Source organism: Gekko japonicus, unplaced genomic scaffold, assembly GCF_001447785.1.
Source record: "Gekko japonicus isolate JY-2015 unplaced genomic scaffold, Gekko_japonicus_V1.1 scaffold357, whole genome shotgun sequence".
NCBI classification, from domain to species: Eukaryota; Metazoa; Chordata; class Lepidosauria; order Squamata; family Gekkonidae; genus Gekko; species Gekko japonicus.
Window position 1 is genome coordinate 923,609 of NW_015175366.1, and position 19,980 is coordinate 943,588.

Consider the following 19,980-nt stretch of genomic DNA (forward strand, 5'->3'; position numbering starts at 1 on the left):
TTTGAATCTGGCATGAGGTTTTTAACTAGGCTATAGCTCTAAAAGGAGAGTCTTAATAAATTTATTCCTTAAGGAATAGTATTCTAGACTTGTGTGTGTTGGGGGTGTGAAATTGTTTGCTAGGCAGAAAACACAGCTCTCAACATGTGATGAATACCTTTCCATTATCTCCCTGCTGAGTAACATGAGACACAGGACCCAAACATTTTTGCACACAATCCCATCTCATTCATAGAAATGCACTAGAACAAAGGTTGAGTCCATTGCCACTTTTAAGACCCAACAAAATTTTATTCAAGGTATAAGCTTTCGTGTGCAAGCACACTTCTTCAGATTCAGTGAAATAGAATTTACTCAACCATTACGTATAGGAAGGGGGGGTTAGTTGCCAGGAAGGGTCAGTTAGAATCAAGATGCATAAGTAACTGGGTGGTTACAGCTGAGATTGGATTAAGGCTGTTGTTAAGATCTGTGAATGGCAGTAACTTAGCATACAAATATAACAGTTAAACAGATATAAGAACAAAGACCACCAAGTTCAATTCTGGGTATAAGCGAGAACCAAGAGACTTCACATGTGCAGATGCACACTCCTACAGATAAATTGAAACAGATTTCCTCAAATATTATACATAGGTTGGGGGGGGTTAGTTGCCAGAGTCAAGATGTGTAAGTAACAGAGCAATAAATACAGCTAAGATTGGAATAACACATATGGCAAGACATGTAAATGGCAGCAAATTGGCATACAGATAATATAGGAGTTAACAATAACTAGGGCTCACTTCCTCAGACGCGTGCACTTACATTTATATGCTTACATTTATATATGAAGTTATGAAGAAAACAAAATGCAAACTGAAAGTCCATGAAGTTTTAGGATTAGGGTTGCCAGCCTCCAGGTGGGGCCTGGGGATCTTCCGCTTTTACAACTGATCTCCAGCTGAGATCAGCTCCCCCGGAGAAAAGGGCTGCTTTGAAGGGTGGCCTCTATGGCACTGTACCATGCTGAGACCCCTCCCTTCCCCAAACCCCGCTCTCTCCTGGCCCCACCCCAAAGTCTCCAGGTATTTTCCAACCCAGACCTGGCAAACCTATTTAAGATGTGCAAGAGGAGAGTCTATTCCCAGCAGTACAAAAGACCAGAGACTGGGAGTCTATTCCCAGCAGTACAAAAGATTGCTTCGCATATACCGCTTTGGTGCTTACCAAACATCCTAAGCATATTTACGCTGACTTCAGCCTTATTTCTTCCATGCGATTTACCGCCAAGTAATTGCGTGCCAGAGTGGAGCGCCAAGAGGGAGCCCTTCTCCGCCCCGCCGCACTTGCCCGTCCTCCCGGCTCCTCCTCAGGCATCCGCTTTCTTTCCTCCCCGAATCCCGCCCACGAGCCTTCCACGCCCCAATCAACAGCCAGGCTCTCTCTTCCGGGCTGGAGCCAGGGCGCCGTGGCCGCGGTCTCTCCTCCGAGCCTCGGTCGGAGCGGAGGGCCTCTGGAGCCATGGGCAGAGGCCGGATCACGAGCCTGACCGTCAGCGACGTCCGCTTCCCCACCTCTCTGGCCCACCATGGCTCCGACGCTATGGTAAGCGCGGCCTCTAGTCTAAGCCATGGCCACTCCGGCCGCCACTTGGTGAGCTCTGTGCCCTTGAGGACTTGTAGTGGGTCCGATGCAGTGGGGCACAGAGGTGCTGCAATAGATCTTTCAGCACTGAGATATAAGCTAGGTATGGCCCAGTGGATTGGGGTGGGCTCAAGGTTTCTAATCCTCTGAAGCGCCCTTCTTCCTCTCCAAGATAAACCGGCCGATGGAGATGCATCTCTAACAACTGGGTTGGGGGTATCCTGGGGTGTATTCACATGGTACATGCTTTTCACTCTAGTAGTTTTGACACAGAAATGGGAGAAATTCTGCCCCCCCCCCCCCCCCCCTCCACCAAATTGTAGGCAGTTAAGCACATGATCCTGTTTTATATTGGACCCCTATGTGTAGTTTCTGCTATTTGGGGGTGTTTCTGTCCTCTTCTTTAGCATCCTGACCCAGATTATTCAGCAGCCTATGTTGTCATAGAAACCGATGCTTCTGATGGACTGAAAGGTTATGGATTAACATTTACACTGGGTAAAGGCACTGAAGTGGGTAAGTTGTTCTTCTGTCCCTAATTTAAACTAGACCTAAATCACGGTGAGAGCATGACCGAGTCTAATGCTTGGAAATGGTCTCTGTAAAGTGAGCTGCCATAAGGAGCAGGCTGAAAACGGAGGAGCATTCTTGATCTTTGTACAAATAGGTTACCTATTGGAGTTGCCGTTTTGCAAAACGATGGAGAAGGGGCAGCGTGTTAATTTCTCTGGTCCTGGGTTAAATCTCACTAGTGCGGTAGGTTAACAGTCAGCCTCAAGGGGAGGGGCTGTGGCTCAGTGAGAGAGCACACCCTGGGCATGCAGATCCAGATCCCTGCTTCGCCAGCCAGGTGATGTCAGGTAGCAGGGCTGGGAAGAGCTGGGAGACTAGGGATCCACAGAGATAATACCAGTAATCTGAATTAGTATAAGAAAGCTTCATGTGCTCTCAGGTCCTTTGCTGTACTGCTATCACTAGTGTGTTGTGTTACATGGAGATTCTTGGGACTGTTGTACATGACAGCTCCTGCTGCCAGAAAGTGTTTTAACCACAGTGGTGCCATGTAAGGGGCGTAATATTTAAAAAGCCTTTTCCCCTTGTACATCAGCCCACCCTATGCTGGTGCTAGCAGTAACGAAGATACTGAGGGTGTGTGACACTAATGCAAAGTGCTGTGCACGTGAGAGGCTTTTAAATGCCTTGCCGGTGTGCAGAGTGGCACCACTAGGTAAGTGCTTTGGGGGCTGTCTCCACCTGGTGGCTGTAACTTTTAAATCATCCCTGTTTCTTTGGGCTTAATTTGGGGCTTCAGTAGTTTAACACTTGAGTGTTTGCTCACAAACTTTCTCTGCTCTTTGCACATTCAGACTATGCTCTTGCACATTATGGTTAGAGCAGGAACACATCACGGACCTGTAGGAGGTACCCACAAACATCATTGCTAAGACTCTATGTTGCTGTTGATTTTAAGTATGGGTACACTAAAGGTGCCTTTATAGAGAATTTGCACTCCCATTTTATTTTGAGAAATATTTATCGAGTTTTATTGGAGATTTGCATGACTCAGCTGTATTCATCCAGAAATCTGCTTTACATTTCAAGGAATAATTGGGAGTCATGCATTTTATGCAAGTGTTAGTCTCAAACAGAATAAGGATTCATTTTATTTACTAGCAATATGGGTATAAAATGATGGTATGAAATTATGCAAATATTAATAACATTCAGCTGAAGATGTTTCCACACATAATCAAAAATCTACTCCTTTTCTCTTCATGTCATTTTGCATGCTTTTCCCCCAGTTCAAAACAAACGTCACCCATCTGTTGTGTTTTCTGCTCAGTCCCGCAAACTTTTGGTAATCTGAGTCTCCTTTTGATCACAGCCTAATGATGACAAAATCATAGAGTGTGATCCAGTCAGCTTTTCTACTGTTAAAGGGGGAGAAGGGGATTCTCTCTGACCATCAAAAGGCTATTCTAGGGGTCTTGGGCCCTGCATGGATAAAAACTACACGGGATGGTGGCTGTAGTAAAGAAAGGAATTAGGTAAAATGGAATGAAGAAACTGGCTGGATCCAACCCACCATCTGTTTCATGCTGCTCATCTCAGGTTAGCATTACAGTGTTGCTCAAATCATGTGCCTTGTCTCTCTCTCTGACACTCTTTTCCATTTCTCTCATGTGGCATGAAGGGAGTTTGGTTTGGACTAACATTACTGAATCCCTTTCTTATTTTGCTTCTACTAGAAATGTATCAAGGAGATTAAATTACTTCAGAGTTTTGCTGTTTTCTTGTAAAAAATGACTAATAGGAAGTCCAATCCTGCTGCATGTGAATGGTAATAATTGTGATCCCTAGCTCTTGATTGCACTTGATTAATTGAATGCATAACATTACCTTTCCAGTGGTTCCCCCCTGAGCTGTGGGACACCCTGTCTCCTTAAAATTCACTTTACCTCCTTTTTATTGAAGAGCTGAAAGTTTATTTGGGATAGCTCTTTAGTTTTGAGTCCTGTTTTGTTTGACCTTCTATCTTTTTAACTACTGCTATAGAAACATTATATAACAGGTGATATGCTGCATATTGTTTTATTTTTATGTTTTTTACTATTTACACTGGTTTGGAATGTTGAAATGAAGCTTATACATGGACAGATAGATGGGTGGGTGGGTGGGTGAATGGATGGATGGATACTCCATCTGTATGAAGTAGAATTAGGTGATATAAGAGATCTCTGCCTGAGACCCTGGAAAGCCACTCTAATACTGACCTTGATAGACCAATCATCTGAATCAGCATAAGGCAACTTCATGTATAGATATTTCAGATCAGAAAGATGTCCCTCATAGGAAGATTTTCTTGTTTCATCAAATTTCTGATGGATTTCTAAATTTTAATTGGGTTTCAGTTCCCTGTACAAAGGGCAGGTTTATAAATGCTTTAAGGAATTAAGCAAAAGACACTTAACAAGTGAAACTCATAATTGCAGCAGCAGTACCATATTCAGAGGAGTTTACAAGATATTCCAAATTCTATACCAAGAAGGTTGCATGGACTGAATTTAAATGTCTATTTTTCATTATTTATTGACCTTATTTATAGCCTGCCTTTCTCGCGGAGACTCATGGTGTAAAACACAGTAATCAAATAGCATGAGAAATCCAGTAAGCAATGCAGAGTAATACGTACCATATCTTTATCTCTGCCCTTTACTAGAGTGGAAACATGTAGAACAATGGGTTAAATGTCACATTTGAATTCTTCAACCGTTCACTACCTTTGCTCTAATTTTTCTCAGATATTTGATCATCTATGTTATTTATTACATTGAAGGAGCTCAGGGTGCCCCACATCTTTCTCCCCACCTAACAACAGCCCTGTTAAGCAGTAATAGAATCCCAGGTCACCCAGAGAGTGATTTTCACATTAGAGGGGGGAGATTTGAACCTGGGTTTCCCTGTTCCTAATCAAATGCTCTAACCATTACATCACACTAGCCCTCTAATTTGCCTGTTCTGCTAAAGCTAGTCCTTTGTCATCATAACTCATATAGTATGTAAAGTTGATGAGAGATGGATTCTGCAGACTTGTCCAAAAGCATCCACACGGCGTCTGACAAGTGTGTGGAATGCAATGACAATCTTACTAAACACACTGGTGTGTTTTGCAGTTGTCTGTGCAGTCAAAGCACTTTCCATCCATGTGGTTAATAAAGACTTGGATGAAATCATCGGTAATTTTCGAGGGTTCTACAGACAACTCACCAGTGATGGGCAACTCCGATGGGTAAGATATCGTACAGCATCATAGAATAAAGAGTAAAGTGTGACTGTAAAAGGTTTAACTGTATAATTAATTTTCTTAAGCTAATGGTTGTACTATTGGAAACTATTCCTGCAGGAAAAAAATGTTCCCTTCCTTCTTCTGTTTGTCGACTCATTCTTGTTCAGTAAATGCTCACTGAAGGCTTATTGTGTGCAGATCCCAAAGAATCCAAGAATATTCCTGGGTAGATTCCTAAGTAGGCACAAGATATATATTTTTTAATTTACTTGCCAACATTTATATCCCATCGTGCCTCCTAAAAACCCAAGACAGCTAGCAGTGTCCTGCTACTCATAAAACTATAAAACAATCCACACACATGCACACAAGAGCTAATATATACAAAAAAAAGAGATGTCATTGAATCTTCAAAAAAGAATCTCCTGGCACGAAAGTCCTTCTGAAGAGCAGCAGTGATGGGATCTTTGGGATCTCCAGAGGGAGCTTATTCCATCCTAATATAGGAAAGAAGAGGCATATGAGCAGGTCAGGCCAACAGTGCCAGTCAGGAAAGGCATATTTTAATTGGAGGAGCATAGTTGGTAAACTGGGAGAGAGAGTCCTTCAGATCTGTGGCTCCTATGTCATGAAGAGCTTTAATGGTAAGAAATGGCACCTTCAGCTGAGTCCAGAAGCAAATATGAAGCTGTTTTAAGATGACCTAATTTGACAGATGTAGCTCATTCTGGGTAACAGTCAAGCAGTTTGCATTTTGAACTCGTTGAAGTGTTCCAGCTATCTTCAAGGACAGTCCCATATAACATGCATACAGTAATCTGTGCTTCTGAGAACAAAGCGGGCTTCGGTGTGGTGAGTGCCTGATCACAGAAATGAAACTCTCTCTCTTCTTTGACTTATCCACATGTTTGTTTCATCAACAGATTGGTCCAGAGAAAGGGGCTGTGCATTTGGCCACAGCTGCCATTCTGAATGCTGTCTGGGACTTGTGGGCTAAACAGGAAGGGAAGGTAATAGCTTTGAACAAATGGACAAGACCTTTTTGTAGCGGTCTGTTGTACCTCACAACTGTTCTGTGACTTGGATCCATCACTTCTCAAGTGGAAACATAAACAGACTTGGCATAGGGTTTCTTGTGCAAGAGCTTTTGCAACACGTAGTGATTCCCCCCCCCCCAATATATATATTATAGGGCCCCGAAATTGGTTGTACAAGATCTTACACAAGAAGAAACGCAAGTGAGAATACAATACGTTTGACAGAACAAGTGGCTACCACACTCTTTTCTTTGCATTTCTTTGCACAGGAGTTCTAGTGCAAGTGGAAATGGTGTGCTAGTTCCAACCCTATCTTTGCATATTTGATTTGATCAAGAAATAATACTTTAGTCTGAAATTTATTGTGCACTTATTGTTTCTCCTAAAGTGGTCATCACAGTATTCATAAAACAATTTTCAAACTTGTGTATAACATTTTTTTTGCAAAAGATATTAAGTATAAATATTTATTTGTTTCACAGCTTTGGTCTTACACACACACACCCCTTTTGCTGTTGCCATTCATGATACAAAAAAAAGGCACCTCTGTAACTTACTTGCCTTGACTGAACAGTAGGAATATGATTTTAGGCAGGGCTCTAGTCGGGGGGGAGCTCTCAGGTACGGAGCTCCGGAAGAGAACCTCTAGGGGGCGGGGCGGTCACGTGGTGAAGCCCCGCCCCCTTCTTTACCCCGCCCTCTGCTTCGATCCTCATTCCGTTTGGGAATGAGGATGAAGCAGGAGGGTAAGTAGCCGGGCCTTCTGACACACTTCCGGTGATGTCAGGGGGTGTGGCCTTCTGTCACTTCCGGTGATGTCAGGGGGCGTGGCATATGCAAATAGGTTATGCTAATGAGTTATGCTAATGAGCTCCGGCAGCTCTTTTTCTACAACAAGACCCCTGATTTTAGGTAATATCTGCATTGGTTATGCCATTCAACAAATTCAAAATAAATTTTCCCTTGTTTTGGAATAATAAATAATGAATTAAATGTTCTTTTATGCATGATACCCAAATACAAAGGTGTTTTGTCAGGATTTTGTCAGTATTTGGGAAGGCACAATTTGAAGTAATATTTCCATCTGTTTTAAATTGCTACACATAGTTTATAAAATACAATTTTACATAAAATAGCAAGAGTATTTCAGTCCAGATTTTTTATCTGTTTTGTCCCAGTGAAATAAATAGACTTGTTTCCAAGTAATGGGCACCATCCTACCTTTGCCCAGTGGATGTAGAGAGTGAGTGTTGATTGCTGTGAATGTCCCTGGCAATACTAGAAGTCAGGTTCTAGAAATCAAGTAATGGCAGCCACATATACTTTCTCTGATCCAGCTCTCAGGAGCTGTGTTAAATATAACTCCTTCTTCCAAAGAGCCCAGCCTGGCAGAGTAAGGCAAGAAGCCCCCAATCTGGCACCAGGGCAGACTTGTCCCTTTTACTGAACCTATTCCTGTCTGAACAAGTGACGGGTCCTCTAGTTGTCACATCCATTCTGTATCAAAGGCAACTTCCTATCTTACATGTCTCTACCAGGCCTACCATGAACTTGGAAGAAAGAAAAGAGAGAAAATAAGTACCTAACTGAAACCTGTTCATTGACTAGAGTAACTGCTCTCTGAAGATTGTGCTTGCATATGAAAGCATACATACCTTGAATAAAACTTTGTTGGTCTTAAAGGTGCCGCTGGACTCAAACTTTGTTCTATAGTAACCGCTTTATGTGTTCAAGGTTTCCTGTAAAATAACATCAGCATATATTGTTGTTTCTTTTTAAAGCCTCTTTGGAAGCTGCTGGTTGACATGGTAAGGAGAAAAAGATTCTATTACTGATTTATATTCCTGGTGTGCTACATTAAAAGCAAAAATCTTAGTAGGTATGGAACCATGATTCAGCATTACATGGTTAGTGTAGTGCTTCTAAAGGTAAACGGCTTTATAGACTCCAGTTTACTGTATTATTCTTATGGTCTTCACTTCCTGAACTGTCATGAGAAACTGTTTCTACCTTGAACTACCGCCCATGGACGTCTGCAGAATTAGATGTAAGTTTACCTTCCTACTGATATTAAAAATTCATTTCTTTAAAGTGCAGTAATAAAGAGATGCCATAATCTTCAAGATTAAAGAGGTCTGAGGATTGATTGCAACTGCTGCTGTTCTTAAATTAGTTAGTATGTAATTTGTGATCTTTAAACATTTAAAGCTTTTACATTGCAGTCCTATACAGACCTACTCAAGCCTAAGACCATTAATTTCAATAGACTAGTATAACTCTGATGAGGATAGTACTGATAATGAGATGTGAAGAAAAAGTAAGTAATCTGTTAGATTTTGGGGGAGATGTTTTGACTCTCAAAAAGTGGTAAATACAGATGAGGATACACAATGACTGCTACATCTTGTATTATACAAGATGCACATTTTTTCATTGATTGTATTTCTTGATTTATCTAAAGTCTGTCTTGTAAAGCAAGCTATTTTCAGCATAAAACATTATCATTCTACTTATAGTTGTAGCGTATAGTTGCCTCCATACACTGCATTCATTTCTCAGTGTACACTGTCTATAGCAGAGCCCGGGATCAACAGAACCAGGTTACAGTCAACTAATCCTTTGTTACATCAAGATGGATAGCTATGTTAGTATGTCTGTAGCAGTAGAAAAGAGCAAGAGCTCAGTAGCACCTTGTGGCAGGGTAGCTTTCGTGAGTCACTGCTGAGAAGTGAGAAGTGACTCATGAAATCTCATCCCCTGCCACAATTTTTGTTAGTCTTTAAGGTGCTATTGGACTCTTGCTGTTTTCTGATCCTTTGTTGACACTCCCAGCTTATGCCTGTGATTGACCCCCCCGCTGATTAGAATTCCATTTTGCCAGTACCACCAGCAGGACATTGCCACAGAGCATCTGCACATTTTAATATTTACAAGATGGTATCACAAATAATAAGTTTCAAACTGGTCATCAAATCTTGATTTCCACTACTGTAAGAGCAAGACATAGTCCGATCTCCTACTCCAGCCATGCACAGTGATGAAGATACATGTGACTAGTGACCCTTGATGGGTGTGCATGCTCAATTTCCATCACACATGAAGCTGCATTTGACTGTTTTTTTCTCTCCCTCACATGTTCTGCTTACTTTGTATGTTGGTCTTAAGACCGTAATAATAATAAACTAAACTAAAGCTGCATTATACTGAATCACTGACAACCTGATCCTTACTAAAGGAGCCAAGACTGAACCTGGGACCTTCTGCATGCCAAGCAGGTGTTCTACCACAGAGCCATGTCCCCTTCTTGTTGAAAGACACAACCATAAAGTTCAGTGGGATCTGGATGAAGAATTCCATTGTGGTTGCACATCAACCTGGCCACATATGCAGTTCCAATTCACCAAGGAACTGACACATGGAAGTCTGCCTTTGAAGACAAATCTCATATCCTAGATCGCATTGACTTTTTTTGAAGACTTATACTCTGCCTTTGTGTAATAGCATAGAAATGAATTGGCAATAGGAGATTAGAAATGAAGACAGAGAGAAAATTGTAATGGAAAACTAAAAATTCCAAATTAAAATATACAAAACTATAATACAAAACTAAGAAAAAATCTAAGGCCAGCAACCACCAGGATAAAACCCTAATTAAAAAGCAATAGTAAAAGAGGTGTTAAAACTAGAAAACTGGATTTAGGTGGAAGAGTTCTGCATAAATCATTTGGATTACTCGGTAAAGAGGTATTTTGTTAGTCATACATGTAACTCGTTTCTTCTTTTTCTAGGATCCTAAACAACTGTTATCTTGCATAGATTTCAGATATATTACTGATGCACTGACAGACGAAGAAGCTTATAGTAAGTTATGTTACAGGAACAAAACTTAGTTTATTACAGTCTAACCTGTTGGCCTCTCCAAATAAGGAAGTTTAGAAATGTAATAATCCAGAGTTTCCTTACTGTATTTTCACTTAGGTTAGTAATTTTTGTACAACAGCCATATAGACTGCTACAGTCCCCATATTGCAGATGACAGTTGGAGGGGGGATGAAGGGGGCTAAAAGTTTGAACGATAATGGCTTGAATTCATGACTAAGATGAAGTTTGAACAGAGAAATATAGCTCATAGCTCATGCTCTTAACCCCAGTAATCCAGAAAATCCAGAATACCCACACTAAGGATGTGTATGGTTAATGAAGTCCCATTCACTTCAAATATGCTCTGTACTACAATTTTGCCTTATAAAAAATAACAAAGAGATAAAATTACATTTTGGTTTAAGATTGTAATTTCTCTTTCCACACAACTAGCAATACTTCAGGATGGCCTGGTGGGGAAAAAAGAAAGAGGTAAGCAACAAAGCACTTCTATGCAGGGTGTTAAAATGCTTATTTGCATCCTAGAAGGCTCTTCAGAATCTGGGAATGGAATTTGATAGCTGACTTTCCGCATTGCAGGACACATTCTATGCGTGAAGGGTTTCGGAAATCATATAGGCCTCCTGGCTTCTTTATTGATTAACTAGTTGATTTTTATCCTGCCCATTTTCTAAGGAGCTTAGGATGCTGAGAAAGATCTCTTATCCCATTCTATCCTCTCAGCAGTCTTGTGAAGTAGGTCATGCTAAGTGGGAGTGCATGGCCCAAAGTCACCAAGTGACAGAGTGGGGATTTGAACCAAGGTCTCCCTGGCTGTAGGCCAACCACTATGCTACCCTGAAAAAACAAGTGGTAAATCAGCCTGTGGAATACCAAGGTTGTCATTTGTTGTAAGGGTCTTTCCTTACAGTTGTTTTATTGCAGTTGTTGTAGGGAATTCAGCTGTATTTTCCCAAAGTTGTTGTAAACAAATTGCATTTGACTTCTGATGACATTTTGTATCTTTGTAGAAGAACAAATGCTAAAATATGGCTACCCAGCTTATACCACATCATGTGCCTGGCTTGGCTATACAGACCAGCAACTAAAACAGGTTGGGCTCTTCCACAGTCTTCTCCTTTGATTTCAATGCAGAAACACTTAGCAAACAAACCGGTTTACACATCACCAGGTTCCATTTTAAATTTTTTTGGGGGGGATGTACACACACACGCATATATACATGCATACATATATTCCTGGGGCTAGTTTAGACATAACCATGGCAGTAATATGTGGGTCAAACCCTGGAATCAAGTCCCCATATCATCTACCTTCCTGTAGTACATGGAACTTGAGTCTAAACCAAGGGTGTAGATACCACTTGCACGATCCATACACCACCACCACTCTTCTTCTTCTCCAGTGGACAGGTCTCATGAAAGAGTGAGATTATGTAGTAGTGTGCATGAGTAAATTCTGTTTCATGTTTTACATGAAGGAGAACCACAAGCCCAAGGCTAGCTGTCCTGATCTGATGTACACACAAACTATGCTTTGGGATTGTATGAGTGGGCTGTTACCTTTTTTGAAACAACAATAGCAAAGCCAAGAAACCCAAAAGATTTGGATCCTAGCAACCACAAGCATAGTTCTGCTTGTGAAATGGAGCATACTTATCTCTTTTTGACTTTTGCACCTACTTGCACCTCCTCAAAAAGCTGCTTTTGAAGCCCAGGAGGCTGTCTGGACATGGCAGATGTTGGAACTGGAGAATCAAGAAAAAACCATAGACACCCTCCTGCATGTTAGGAAGCACATTCTGCTAGAACACTTGTAGTCTATGTAGATGGATGGATGGATGGATGGATGGATGGATGGATGGATGGATGGATGGATGGATATAAAATTGAAAGATTCTCTATCTCCTTCACTTTCCCAAGGCAGACCCCTGTGCTCACAAAAAAACTGCTGCTGAGGATTGTGGAACCCTCAGGAACACCGTGGAATGCATCTGTGGAGAAGGGGGGGGGGCTGAAGGAAGAAGGGGGAATCAGCTGAAATCCCTGCTACCCCCTCCCTTGCATGAGCTTTTGATCTCTTCACAGAGATTGCCCCAATTGTACAAGAAGGGGATGGGGAGGGCTGCAATTTCTGTCCCCTTCCTGTTTTGCCCTGCCCTGGGCCAGATCCCACTCTGAGGGCATCTGACTTTCACTAGAGTCTTTTATGGTATTCAGTGGTGCACTGGGAAGGGAAGAGTTGCAAAAGGGTTCTTCACAACCTCATTAAGTTATGGGAGGGTTAAATCCAACCCATTATTAATCTGTAAAACATGGTGTTACACAAAATGGAATGCCCTTTTAACAGCTTAACAAATGCAGCTGAAAGTTTTGGTCAAATGTCTGTTTGCACTTACTATATACATGTATAACTGTTGTAACTTTCTTGGCAGCTGTGTACTGAAGCTCTGAAGGATGGCTGGACCAGGTATAAAGCAGCTGCTGTACTGAATTTCATTTCCTCGATATGCAGAGAAATCCATGATGGAAAAGGCTGGGTTTGCAAGGGAAAATGAAAACATAAATTGCACTGAGGACTAGGGCTACTAACCTGCATCTACAGTGGGTTGTACAAAGGCTGTTGCATGTGCACACATTCTACCAGGAAAGACTTTAGGTTGTTCTCACCTTTGACAGCGCCTCTCTTTATTGAGGTAGAGAAGAATCAATTGAGTGCTGGAATTCAGTCTTCCTACTCCTTAAAAATCAGAAGAATTGCCTCTTGTTCCTAATTGCATATAGTACGCTGGCACATGTTCCGATTCCTCAGGTCTTGAATGCAGCCAAGGACCTACTTTATGCATAGATCATGGATTGCCATTGTTGGATTAAGGCATCATACTGCAGCCCAGCACATAGTAATTCATACTGATGCCACATAGAAGTCAATGGGACTTCGACATGGCATGATTGCACTTGAAATATTTTCCTACCAACATGCTTGGAAGTTTATTACTTATGCGTAAGTAATACCAAAATACAGAACTACCAACAAAACCTTTAAATGAACCATACGTCTGCTGATGCCACAGACAAGCCTCTGTCTTCCACAAGTCCCAGGGATCCTAATGCCCAGGTTACTTGTTCCTGCAGCATTTGAAGTCTTATTCAAAGCTGAAGTAGTAGCACTTCTTGTTGCTACTATCAGGTTTGGGGTGGGGGAAGCAAGGAATTTCTCATGAAAGGGTTCAGTATGGAAGCTTCTAGAATGTAACATGTTCCCTCTGTGGAGGAAGACCCCTGATGATATACTTATGAGCATGGCAAGATCTGTAGTCCAGAGTGGGCCTCATCTTGGAAAAGCTATGTGCCCAATCTGAATTGAATCTAGATTAGTTTGTTTTAGGTGGACATGTTCAAAGTTCTGGGAAAGCACACCCATCACTAATTCTTTTTTATGCTTTTACAAATGGGATTGTCTAAGGGCTTAATGATTTTTTTTTTTAAAAAAAATCATATGTAATGCTGTTCAGTCTCATGAAGTTGATTGCAGAGAGGAAACCATCGTTGTCGACCTTTTATACATCTTTGAGTAATTTATATGTTTTATTGCAAATACATCTCTAGGTTCAAAGTAAAAGTTGGAGCAGATCTCCAGGATGACATTCGGAGGTGCAAACTTATTAGAGAAATGATTGGGCCTGAAAATATACTGGTATATATGTACATGTAAATTAAGGTGTTGTTTTAATAGAAATGCATGTTGTGTATTACTGTCTATCATGTGAACATCAAAATCATCTATGTGTGGTTGGCGATGTTGCTTTTTGAACTGGAAGTAGGCCAACCTCTCTTGTCACATTACACACTGTCAACTCTGAAGCCATGATTTCCAGTTTAGTATCTACTATGATGAGCCTGGCTGCTGTGTTTGCCAAAATATCCTCATTATAAAATGTTTACTTTTCAAATTATGACAAGGGCCATTAAATTCAAGTTATTTAGAACAGGAATATAATTTGGGAAATAAGTGTTGTCTACATTTATGTTAGGCTCTCAGTCAGGGCTGTGTCAGAAATTGATTCTCCCTGGCTTTTGAGGAGTTACAAAGAGTATAAACGTTTCTCTCATCAATCAATTCTACATATTGCAATAAAGATAATTGCAGATCTAGCTTATTAGGAAGTACAGTTCATTGAACTAAGTGGGACTTCATTTCCCAAATGGAACAGTTTCTGATTGGAAAGTACAGTTCAAATAAAGCTTTCCTTTATTCCTCCTGGAACATAAGAGAAGCCAATGTTGGTTCAGGCCAATGGCTCATCCAGTCCAACACGCTGTCACACAGTGGCCAAAAAAACCAGCTGCCATCAGGAGGTCCACAAGTGGGGCCAGGACACTAGAAGCTCTCTCACTGTTGCCCTCCCCCCAAACACCAAGAATACTTACCCCAGTTCCTACCTATACCTTGTGGCTAATAGCCACTGATGGACCTCTGCTCCATATGTTTATCCAATTTCCTGTTGAGGCCATCCATGCTTGTAGCCGCCACGACCTCCTGTGGCAGTGAATTCCATATGTTAATCACTCTTTGGGTGAAGAAGTACTTCCTTTTATCTGTTCTAACCTGACTGCTCAGCAGTTTCATTGAGTGCCCATGAGTTCTTGTATTTTACTTCTTTCTCTACCTGCTCTACCCCATACATAATCTTGTAGACCTCTATCATGTCACCCCTCAGTCGTCGTTTCTCCAAGCTAAAGAGCCCTAAGCGCTTTAACCTTTCTTCATAGGGAAAGTGTTCCAACTCTTTTATCATTCTGGTTGCCCTTTTCTGCACTTTTTCCTTTTTTTCTGAAATGATTTTTATTCTTTTCAAACAAAACATGACAAACAAACATACAAACAGATATGAGAGTAATACTAGTAACACTATACCCTTTAAACTACCTCATACATATATATATCTAAATGCCACTCTTGCTACCATGTTTACTATTTAAGCAATATCTAAACATTCCACTGCTATTTTTCTATACAGCTATCTTTAAATTTTGCAACTCAATAGGTTAACATATTTTCTACTGATTACCTTTTTGTCTAAGCATTCTACAATAGTCTTCTACAAAATACATTTAAATATCATTCCCCTACATCATAATAAGACTCTTTTTCATGCTTTTTGTACAAGTTGTCAAGACATCTGGAATCCTTAAGCCAAAATTAAATCCATTACATCTTTTATAAAAAATTTAAATTTAAACACCTCCATAGTAAAGAAACCTCTAAAAACCCAAGAGTGGGTGTCATACAAATTGCTTTAACAAGATTACAAGCTTATAGCTAAATATTCATATAAATTCATCAAACATGTTCATCTTTTAAACTTCCGCTTCAACCAACTTAAACATCGTCTACTGTGACTTCTTAAAGAGTCTAAGAAATCTTATTTTAAACATTCTTTAAACTTCATGTTATAATAACAAACCATTTTTTATCTTTTGGCTTCCTCAGTCTATAGCCTTTTTTTGGGGCCACAGCCCCCAGATTTGAGTCTGATTCTTCACCAGAAGATGACTCTATCTCAATCTTCCTTCTCAGGACTGCCTTTGTCTTCTTCTTCTTTCCCATCTGTTGGACAGCTGTGCAGGTGCAGGAATTCATTTGCTTTTTCCAGAGTGTAGTTTTTTCCCCATTTGCAAACTTAAAGATGACTCCTTCGGGAAAAATCCATCTGTAGACAATTTGTTTCTTTTGAAGGAATGTGACCAGGTCTTTATATTTACGCCTTTTCTTCCTTATTTCAAATGGTATGTCCTTTAGTACCTTGATCTCTTTGCCCTTGATTTTCAGGGTAACTCCATTGGCCGCTTTAAGAATTTTATCTCTGACATTTCTTCTGGACAATCTCACCATCACTTCTCCTGGTAGATTATTATTCCTTATGAATTCTGTATATGATCTATAGACCATATCAATACCATTTGGTAAAGTATCCGCTTCAATTTTTGCCATTTGTTCCAATGCTTCACACATCAACTTAGTGAGATTTTCCCTTTTTTCCTCAGGAATTCCCTGAAATCTTAGGACATAGCGTGCCTTTTTCATTTGTAGCTGTAGCAGTTGAGACTCGTCTATTTGTCGCTTCTTCTCCATTGTCTGCATTTGTTTTTGCAGCTTTTTAGTGTTGGTGTCTACTTCTTTAAGTTGCAATCCTGTTTGATTTTTTTGACAGTCTCGTTGATTTGAGCTTGATGTTTATCCAGCTTTCGATTTATTTCCGTCACTTGTTCCAGTAGAGGGCGCAATGTCTCACTTAATAGCCTTTGAAGGTCTGCGTTTGTGCCCTGTCTGGGCACAACACTCGCTGGGCTGGTACTTCCGGTGATCTTAGCTTTCGTTATCTTCTCCTTCTTTATGGGAGGTGCCTTTTTTGAGGAGTTGTTTACTTTTTATCAAAAGTTATCACGGTCTCTGAAGTTCTCAGTTACGCTTGGTAAGTTCTTAGAAATTTTTTAATTCAGTCCATTTCGTTTTAAAAGCCTGTCCCCCCTGCTTTTACGATTGAGTTCACTTTCAGTTTGTCTTATCGGAGGGGAGTCCCCTCCCCCCCTTGCTTCCCACGGGGCGGCTTTTGGCTCTTTTCAATGTTCTCGCTTCACCTTAACTCACAGTTCAATGATTATACGATTTCCATATCGCTTAAGTTGCAAAACCACTAGATCACCCGGCGCTTGATCCGGTGTGCACTTCTAGTTCCATTTGGAAACTCCATAGTAGAACCGTCGGGGCATCGATGGCCCCCCCTCGCCGGCCTGGTTGCTGGAGAAGCCGTCTAGCACCCCATGGCTTGGAACCCCTCACAAGGATTCCATGGGGAGTGCGGACAATCGCAACCCCTCGTAGCCACGGGTTCTGGAGATCGTCTCCTGGAGGTCCAGGAGAGCGACCGCCATGGCGAGTGCTGAAACCGGAAGTCATTTTTCAGCTTTTATAACAGGCTAACAGGAGTCCTTTATATGGCACAACATATTAGAGGCTTGGCTTACTAATATGTTTCTTACAGTTGATTGCATTTTTCTTCCTTATTTTAATGGATTTTAGCAACTATTGGCTAGCAGATACTACATTATCAGATTGTTTAGCAACTCAGCAGTACGATGCTAGACTGCCTCATAAGAACCTGGCTCATGTTCTTGATGCTTTCCATCTTTCTCAAATCAACATTATGGTTGTTATAGCAATGCACACAATAGCATCACAGAATAGATTCAATCTGTAACTATTCTCAGATGCTGGATGCTAACCAACGATGGGAAGTGGAAGAAGCCATAGAGTGTGTTACTAAACTAGCTGAATTCCAACCGCTATGGATCGAGGAACCAACTTCCCCTGATGATATTCTTGGGCACGCAACCATTTCTAAGGTTAGAGGGCTTGTTTTTGTCTCAGTATGATGGCAGAGTTGCTATACACTAGAGAACTAGGATGATTTGTGGATGACGGGGTGATCCTTAAGAGAGCTCAGTGCTCAGGCTGAATGAGTTGTCAGAAGTAATTAAAGTAGGCTTTCCACAGAATCCTGTCACATACGTGGCATGTATTCCATTAAATTTAAATTAGTAACATATTTTTGAAAGGCTTCAATAAAAGCTGAAAGAGTAATACTGGCGTGTTCAGGCCAACCAGCAAAGACCCCAAAATGTATGTGACTCACCCATTTTTTAATGTGCTTGGATTAAAAGTTCAAATTATATTAGAAATATTACACTAGCCAAGGATTTGTCATCAAAACTTATTAGGACTCCAGTGGTCTCGCACGTACCTTGTGGCCAGAGTCCAACATGGAGTTCAGCATGGTTAAGCTTCAGTGATTTCAGTGGGAGTTTTGTGTGCATAAATAACGAGTTGTGAATGTGATTCAAGTGTGTTCTTGATGGCAGTGCACACCCACTTATGTAACTGTTCACACCTAATTGGTTAAATGGGGGGGAACAACCCCTGCTAACACTTAATTAGTTTTCCTTCAGTTTTCTGCTAATCATGTAATAGTCATGGAAACATAATGTTTTGGCTTTCTATAGTAAATAGCTGCATTGGGGAAAACTCAGAAAATTGTGCACTTTTATGAACTTTCTTTTGTTTTAGGCTTTGGCCCCACTAGGAATCGGTGTTGCAACAGGAGAACAAGTAAGCATATTTACCCTTTCTTTATTATAACTTGATGTTTTGGAAGCATCACAGTGTCTGTTCCTGAGATTATGGAATTAGTAATCATTTCGTACCTGTCCATCACATTTCTTCTATGCATACTTATTTGGACAATAAAGGAAAGTTTTGTTGAGATCAGCCCATTGGAAGACATTGCTTCTTTGTTGATTCCACAGAATTAAAACTGTAGTTGTCCCTGCTGTCATGGCTGCTGGAAAAGGACAGCTATAGTCACTTCAGTGCCTTCTCCCCATATATACAAATGGGCTCAAGCTAGCCTGTCCCCATGCAGTCATGTATCTGCATATATGATAGCATAGGGAAGACACTGACAAAATTCTTTCATGGTGTACATTCTGCATAAAATATTTATTTATTTATTTGTTTGTTAAATTTATACCCCGCCCTCCCCCGTAGGGCTCAGGGCGGCTTACATGGCAAAAACTTGCTCATAAAAACATCAATACTTTAGTACATTTAAAAACATACTGTACAAATTTAAAACCCAATCAACTAGTAAAGTGCTCAAACTACACAGCGTCCATACCAAGATATCAGAGAGGACAAACCACACACCAAACATCCCCTGGTAGGCATAGTGTAAGAGATGCCAAACAGATGTTCCTCAGATGTTCCTCTTAGCCTCCTAGGGCCCTCGCCCCCCCACATTGATGGTATATAGCGGGGGGGACGGCGGCGGCCCCTAATCGAAAGCCTGGTGGAAGAGCTCCGTCTTGCAGGCCCTGCGGAACTGCACCAGATCCCGCAGGGCCCGGATCTCCTCCGGGAGCTCATTCCACCAGGCAGGGGCCGCCACCGAGAAAGCCCTAGCCCTCGTGACGACCAGTCTAGCATCCTTGGGGCCCGGTATGGTTAGAAGGTTTTGGGGCCCCGACCATAGCACTCTTGGGGGGACATACGGGGAAAGGCGGTCCCTCAGGTAGGCTGGACCCAGACCATATAGGGCTTTATAGGTAAGAACCAGCACTTTGAAGCGGATCCGGTACGCTATTGGCAACCAGTGCAGCGCTTTCAGCACAGGCTGAATATGGTCCCTTCTAGAGAGACCCATTAACAGCCTGGCCGCAGCATGCTGCACCAGCTGCAGCTTCCGGATCTGCAACAAAGGCAGCCCCATGTAGAGAGCGTTACAGTGGTCTAGCCTCGAGGTGACCGTCGCATGGATCACTGTGGCCAGATCGTCACGGTCCAGGTAGGGGGCCAACTGCCGAGCCCGCCGAAGGTGGAAAAAAGCGGACTTGACAGTGGCTGCCACCTGGGCCTCCATTGTTAAGGCAGAGTCCAGGTGAACTCCCAAACTCCTCACCCCAGACGTAGGCACCAAAGGCACCCCATCGAAGGCCGGGAGAGGGAACCCCAATCCTGTCCCGGTCCGACTCAAGCCCAGGACCTCCGTCTTTGCCGGGTTTAGTTTCAATCGACTCAGTCGGAGCCAAC

General features: G+C 41.6%; 1 protein-coding gene across 1 annotated transcript in view; it reads left to right on the forward strand.

Annotated features, from left to right (window-relative positions):
* The first annotated feature begins 1,407 nt into the window (after positions 1–1,407).
* ENOSF1 (enolase superfamily member 1) overlaps positions 1,408–19,980 on the forward strand; it is a 23,375-nt gene continuing 4,802 nt past the window's right edge. The window contains exons 1-12 of the mRNA XM_015425462.1: positions 1,408–1,587; positions 2,034–2,142; positions 5,301–5,416; positions 6,337–6,423; positions 8,232–8,258; positions 10,239–10,311; positions 10,765–10,803; positions 11,343–11,425; positions 12,767–12,801; positions 13,941–14,028; positions 17,604–17,738; positions 18,460–18,501. Coding sequence (XP_015280948.1) covers positions 1,504–1,587; positions 2,034–2,142; positions 5,301–5,416; positions 6,337–6,423; positions 8,232–8,258; positions 10,239–10,311; positions 10,765–10,803; positions 11,343–11,425; positions 12,767–12,801; positions 13,941–14,028; positions 17,604–17,738; positions 18,460–18,501 — 918 coding nt within the window. The 5' untranslated portion in view covers positions 1,408–1,503. The remainder of the gene's footprint in view (positions 1,588–2,033; positions 2,143–5,300; positions 5,417–6,336; positions 6,424–8,231; positions 8,259–10,238; positions 10,312–10,764; positions 10,804–11,342; positions 11,426–12,766; positions 12,802–13,940; positions 14,029–17,603; positions 17,739–18,459; positions 18,502–19,980) is intronic.